Source organism: Cnephaeus nilssonii (genome assembly GCF_951640355.1).
Source record: "Cnephaeus nilssonii genome assembly, chromosome: 12".
NCBI lineage: Eukaryota > Metazoa > Chordata > Mammalia > Chiroptera > Vespertilionidae > Cnephaeus > Cnephaeus nilssonii.
Window position 1 is genome coordinate 42,083,419 of NC_137083.1, and position 7,164 is coordinate 42,090,582.

The window sequence follows — 7,164 nt, forward strand, 5'->3', positions numbered from 1 at the left end:
GGCAAAGCAGAGACAGTTAGGGGTGATCAGGCCTGCAGGGGAGCAGTTAGGGGTGATCAGGCGGTAGGAGAGCAGTTAGGGGCAATCAGGCAGGCAAGCAGAGGTGGTTAGGGGCGATCAGGCAGGCAGGCAGGTGAGCGGTTAGGAGCCAGAGGCAGTCGGACATCCCCAAGAGGTCCAGGATTGGAGAGGGTGCAGGCCAGGCTGAGGGATCCTCCCCCGCCCCCCTCCCCCCCATGCACAAATTTCGTGCACCGGGCCTCTAGTTAATAATAATAGAGTTGAGGTTCCAAAGGAAGGTTGGGGGAGGGAGGGCAGTTTAAAAAGAGATTAGTAAGACATCCAAATGTTCAAAATATATCCCATTTAAGGTTTTAAAGCCAATAGAGAGCACTATCAGGTTTGTTTTAAGAATAGTTTCTAGCCCGGCCAGTGTGGTACAGTGGTTGAGCATCAACCTATGAACCAGGAGGTCGTGGTTCGATTCCCACTCAGGGCATGTGTCCAGTTGCGGGCTCAACCTCAGTAGGGGGCCTGCAGGAGGCAACGGATCAATTATTCTATTTCATCATTGATGTTTCTCTCTCTCTTCTTCTTCTCCCTTCCTCTCTTAAATCCATAAAAATATTTTTTAAGAATAATCCTACCCAATAAAAGAGTAATATGCAAATTGACCGTCACTCCAAGACACAAGATGGCTGCCCCCATGTGGACACAAGATGGCCACCACAAGATGGCTGGCAGGAGAGGGCAGTTGTGGGCAGTTGGGGGTGACCAGGCTGGCAGAGGAGGGTAGTTGGGGGAGACCAGGCCAGCAAGGGAGGGCAGTTGGGGGGGGGACCAGGCCTACAGGGGAGGGCAGTTGGGGGGGACCTAGGCCTACAGGGGAGGGCAGTTGGGGGGGACCCGGCCTGCAGAGGAGGGCAGTTGGGGGAGACCAGGCCTGCAGGGGAGGACATTTAGGGGAGACCAGACTGGCAGAGGAGGGCAGTCAGGGGTGACCAGGCCGGCAGGGGAGGGCAGTTAGGGGCAATCAGGCTGGCCAGAGAGCAGTTAGGCGTTGATCAGGCTGGCAGTGGAGTGATTAGGGGGTGATCGGGCTGGCAGGCAGAAGTGGTTAGGGGCAATCAGGCAGAGGCAGGCGAGCTGTTGGGAGCCAGCAGTCCTGGATTGTGAGAGGGATGTCCCATATTGGAGAGGGTGCAGGCTGGGCTGAGGAACACCGCCTCCCCTGCACGAATTTCTTGCACTGGGCCTCTAGTAAATAAATAAATAAGAATAGTTCTAGGAGCAGTATAGAGGATGAGTGAAAAGGAATTAGTCACACAGTGGTGTTTTGCAGCTGGCTCAAAGTGGCTCCTGAGAGTTAACTGTTAAATTTTCAGGAATTGTGTGAGCCAGTTGACATCACATGCATCTTAAAATTGACCACGGTGAGAGGATTTACATCATCGAAACTGGCATACCATACAATATCAGAGCTTTTCCTATTTCCCAGAAAGCTGATTTATCAGCACACTCATGGAACAGCGCCATAGAGGCCAGTAAGGTGCTAATTAACAGCCCAAGTGGCATGATGAAGACCTAAGGCAGTGGCACTAAGAATATCAAAGAAATGACAAATTTGACAAATATTCAGACATTGTAATGTGCAGGACTTAGAATCAAGCTGAAAATGGATGATTAGGTAGAGCAAGGATGATTTCTAAGTTCCTTGATTAAGTAACTGACATAGGGAATTCAACTTTGCATTAAGCCAGATCACTAGGCATCCTATATAATAAAAGTCTAATATGCTAAGTGTCCAGTTAACTGGTTGGCCCTTCAACCAATCAAAGTGTAATATGCTAATGATATGCTAAGGCCACTCAACCACTCGCTATGACATGCACTGACCACCAGGGGGCAGATGCGCCAACTGGAAGGTTAGCTTGCTTCTGGGGTCCAGCTGATCAGGACTGAGCAAGATAGGCCGGACACCCCTTGGAGCCCTCCCGCGATCCTTCCCCAGCTGGCCAACCTCCTGTGTCTCTCCCCAGCTCTGACTGTGCACCAGTGGGTCCCTTGGCCTGGCCTGTGCCCTCTCACAATCCAGGACCCCTTGGGGGATGTCGGAGAGCCGGTTTCGGCCCAATCCCACAGGGAGAGCACCACTCAGCCAGAAGCCGGGCTCAGGGCTGGTGAGCGCAGAAGCAGTGGCGGGAGCCTCTCCCGCCTCCGCGGCAGCACTAAGGATGTCCGACTGACGGCTTAGGCCCGCTCACTTAAGTCATCAGTTGGACATCCCCCAAGGGTTCCCGGACTGGGAGAGGGTGCAGGCCCGGCTGAGGGGACCTCTCCCCCTTCAAGTGCACAAATTTTGTGCACTGGGCCTTTACTCTTTATATAAAGATGAACATGAACATACTTCAAGGATAATGCTTATTAACATTCAAGAATTATTTTAAAGTTTGTGTATGACAGATGATGTTTCTAAGTATGACCTCAGGTGCAGATTAGAAAAAAAAAAAAGTGTACATTTAAAAAAAAAATTTTTTTTAATCTATTGGGGTGACACTACTCAATAAAACCATACAGGTTTCAAATGTATAACTCTATAACATATCATCTGCATACTGTATCATGCACTCACTTCCCAAAGTAAAGTCTCTTACTGACACCATTTATCCCTCTTTGCTCTCTTCCACCTTCCCCACCTCCTTTTCCCTCTGACAATCACCATACTGTTGTCTGTATCTATGTGGGGTTTTTTCCTTCTTAATCTCATCACCTTTTTCACCCAGCCCTCAATCCCCCTCCCCTCTGACAGCTTTCAGGCTGTTCTGTGTTATCTATTATTCTGTTTCTAGTTTGTTTGTTAGTTTATTTTGTTAATTAGATTCCACATGTAAGCGAAATCATAAGGTGTTTTCTGACTGGCTTATTTCACTTAGCATAATATCCTCCAGGTCTATCCATGCTGTCACAAAAGATACGATCTCCCTGTTTTTTCATAGCCGAGTAGTATTCGATTGTGTAACTGTAGCTTTTTAAAAAAATTATTTTTATTGATTTTTAGAGAGAGAAAAAAAGAGAAACATCAATGTGAGAGAGAAACATCCATCCATTGCTTCCTTGCCCCAACCAGGGATTGAACCCACAACCTGGGCATGGGCCCTGACAGGGAATCAAACCAGCAACCTTTCGGTGCACGGGACTATGCCCAACCAACTGAACCACACCAGCCAGGGCTCACAGCTTTTTTATCCACTCATCTATTGATGGGTACTTGGGCTACTTCCAGATCTTGGCTACTGTAAATAACGCTGTGTCCATTTGATTTATCTACAAGGGACTCATTGGAGACCTGGGTAAAGCGATTTCAAAGGCATAGCATGAGGGTGACTGGGTCCTGGAGAAGACAAAAAGAAAATCCAGAGTACGAGAGGAGGGCAGTCCTTAGGAAGGAGCAGAGACTTCACTTCTGTTGTAATTGAAAGTATGAGAGGAAAGGGAAGAAAAGATGGCTGCAGGTTCAGGTTTAGCTTATAGGTTTGATGGCAAGAAGTAGAGAAAGCTCACATCTGGTAGATTCCTTCTCTCTCTCTCTCTTTTTTTTTTTTTTTTTTTTACAACTCACCTGAGGATATGTTGAGAGAGAGAGAGAGAGAGAGAGAAATGTGAGAGAGAAGCATGGGATCGGTTATCTCCTGTACAAGCCCCAACCTAGATATGTGCTCTAACCAGGAAACAAACCCTTACCTTTTGGTGTATCGGACGATGCTCCAACCAAATGACCCACCCAGCCATGGCTATTTTTTTTTAAAGGCAAGTTGAAAGTCATTTGTTAAGTTTGAAGGGAGAGGTTTGAAAAGAGTAAAGAAGATTTAAATAACCACTGTGGAAGATGGGTAAGAGAACTAAACAGGAAAATATAAAAGGCATAAGTGAGTAATATTTAACTTCCAAAAACTGATTATAGTTCCTGGAATGCATCCTACTGAAATATATACCTATGTCTGACATGTGTTGTTTTTTCCACTTCTTCTGGGGAGTTCTATTTACACTTAAAAAACCAACTCTATCTAGACTTTCCTGACACTCCCCTAACCACTCCCCGTTACCATCCTCCTCTGTACATATTAATGTTTTACTTTGTACACAATTTACTACTACCCTTACAATGCCTGTCTTTATAACTCTATAAGACTATTTCCCCTACTAAAATGGTGAGCTACTTGAGGATGGGAACTGCCCATATACCAGAAACTCAAAATTTCACTCAACTAAATTTAAATTAAGATACAAAGATAAATTAGACAGAATCTAACAAAATCTAGTTCAGAAAACACCACCATTAGCGTTGGCTGGTATGGCTCAGTTGGTTGAGCACCATTCTGTGCACCAAAGGGTCACCAGTTGGATTCCCGATCCAGGGCATAAGCCCAGGCTATGGGTTCCCTCTCAGGTCGGGGTATGTGTGGCAGGCAACCGATCTATGTTTTTTCTCTTACATGGATGTTTCTCTCTCTTTCACTCTCCCTTCCTCTTTCTAAAAATCAATCAGAACAGTGTTGTTTTTTTCATGACTTTATTTTTTTAATTTATTTTTTAAAATATATTTTATTGATTTTTTTACAGAGAAGAAAGGAGAGGGACAGAGAGCTAGAAACATCAATGAGAGAGAAACATCGACCAGCTGCCTCCTGCACACCCCCTACCGGGGATGTGCCCGCAACCAAGTACATGCCCTTGACCGGAATCGAACCCGGGACCTTTCAGTCCGCAGACCGACGCTCTATCCACTGAGCCAAACCGGTTTCGGCCAGAACATTTAAAAAAAAAAAAAAAAAGGAAAACACCACCATTAGTTAAGTTTTGACAAAAGTATGTATGTTAGAAGAAGCCAAGTAATTGCCCTAGCTGGTTTGGCTCAGTGGACAGAGCGTAAGCCTGCGGACTGAAGGGTCTGGGTTCAATTACGGTCAAGGGCACTTGCCTGATTTTCGGGCTTCATCCCCAGTAGGGGGCATGCAGAAGGCAGCCCATCAATGATTCCCTCTCATCATTGATGTTTCTATCTCTCTCTCACTCTCCCTTCCTCTCTGAAATCAATAAAAATAAGCCAAGTAATTAAGGGCAATAATAATATATACAACAGTCAGAGAAAACTGTCAGATGTAAGAAACACCCAAACCCTGTAAGAATTTTCATGTGTTTATTTGAGCCAAACTGATGACAATGCCAGGAAGCAAAATCTCAATGGATTGAGAAAATGCTCCAGAGAAGACGTAAGGGGTTACAGGAAATCCATTGGTGGTAGATTAGGGAGTCGGAAGAAAGCAAAGCTAGGAAATCTCTAAGATTGGATAAAGAGTAAAATGAAAAGACAAATACTTCTTTTACATTGGTGGGTACTGGATAGTTAACAATTAACACAGCAAATAGATGTGGGAGAACAAGATAACAATGAGACCCTAACCGGTTTGGCTCAGTGGATAGAGCTTCGGCCTGTGGACTGAAAGGTCCCAGGTTCAATTCCAGTCAAGAGCATGTACCTTGGTTGCGGCCACATGCCCAGTAGGAGGTGTGCAGGAGGCAGTTGATCAATGTTTCTCTCTCATCGATGTTTCTAACTCTCTATCCCTCTCCCTTCCTCTCTGTAAAAAAAATCAATAAAATATATATTTTTTAAAAGATAACAATAAGGGGGTTCTGTGGTCCGGTGTTCTGGTGGGAGATTGTGCCCTGAAGGGTATGGCAAAAGGGAGTTACTCCGACATTCCAAAGATATGTTATTGTAGATGCAAAAAGACAGTAGACAGGCTCAGTTAAACATTGAGCTTTGTGAAGAAAGACACCAGCCTAGGACATGACTAACCATTCCAATTCGTTTTCAGTTAGTAAATTTTAATTTCAGACCATCCTATGTGTTTACTTTAGGTCTCTGAGTTTGTATGGCTTACCAGGCAGACCTCCCCTGAGCTTGTCAGGTTTAGTATGTGGCCCCTTTTTCATCCATAGAACTTTCATTTATAATCTACTATGGTCTCCAAATGTTTGCGTATGATTCTTGCTGTGATGTTCAATTAAAAAAAAAAAAAAACGTATTCTGCACCTACTATATACAAGGTGATGTTATTAACAAATACTGTGGAATAAACCAGTGGTTTTACAATCAAGTAGAAAAGATTAAATTATCAAATTATTTTAATACATGGTCGAATGTGATGACAATTCAGGAAGAAAATGAACAGATTAGAAGGGTCTTAGAAATTTGAACTTTATTCTGAAGAATAAGAGATTTGGGGCATGTTAGCTGAAGTAATACAATTTAACGTGCTTCTCAAATGCATTCTGTTTAGCTTGTCTTCTAATATCTAGCAATTTCTATCCAAAACTGTCCATAAGCCTGACTATTATACAGTATTCAATTAATATAGTTAATCCCAGCCTGAACGAATGCTCCAAACCCTCTCCCTCCCATGGTTGTGGATAAACGCCTCTAAAGAAACAAACGAACCTGCAGGAGATGCCACCTGTGCAGTCCAAGAATTTAACAGAGGGGACGCCCCGTTCCCCACTGTACTTAAAAATAGGTCCCTCTTTCATTGAGCGTCTGTCATCTGCTCCGGTCTTACACTTTTCACGGGCTGAAACGCTTCCCCCCTGGGTCAAGAACTGCGGCGCCGGCCAGTGGCTGCCAACGCGAGTCACCGGCCGCCGGGTCCCAGGACTTCAGGGAAGCCCCAGGCGCGGGGAGGGTCGAGTTGAAATGAGCAGCAAACCAGAGAAACCAGGCGTCCCAGGAAGTGAGTTGGCCAGGCCAGTACCCGGACGCCAGGGGGCCGGGCGGAGGGGAGTGCTAACGTCGAGACCGGAAAACTTTCTGCAGAGCTCCGGGTTAAGTCCACCACGGGGCCCGGTGCGGAGCAGGACAGTCCCTCAGCCCCACGACCCGACCCATCCGGCCTCCTTACCGTCCTGCAGGAGCTCCCGGACCGTCGCTGCAGCCGCCCGAGAGCCCAGAGCTCCGGGCCCAGCCCCAGCGCCGCCGCCGCCGCCGCCGCCGCCGCCGCCGCCCTCACCTTCCATGTTGTCAGGTCCCGCTGTGATGACGTCAGAGGGGCCTGCCAGCCCCGGCGATGACGCAAACTCCCGGCGCCACCCGCTCCGCCCCGCCCA

At 46.4% G+C, this 7,164-nt stretch overlaps 1 protein-coding gene across 1 annotated transcript in view; it reads right to left on the reverse strand.

Annotated features, from left to right (window-relative positions):
• COG5 (component of oligomeric golgi complex 5) overlaps nt 1-7,118 on the reverse strand; it is a 200,221-nt gene extending 193,103 nt beyond the window's left edge. Inside the window, exon 1 of the mRNA XM_079786047.1 lies at nt 6,960-7,118. Coding sequence (XP_079642173.1) covers nt 6,960-7,074 — 115 coding nt within the window. The 5' untranslated portion in view covers nt 7,075-7,118. The remainder of the gene's footprint in view (nt 1-6,959) is intronic.
• Between the last annotated feature and the right edge of the window lie 46 nt (nt 7,119-7,164).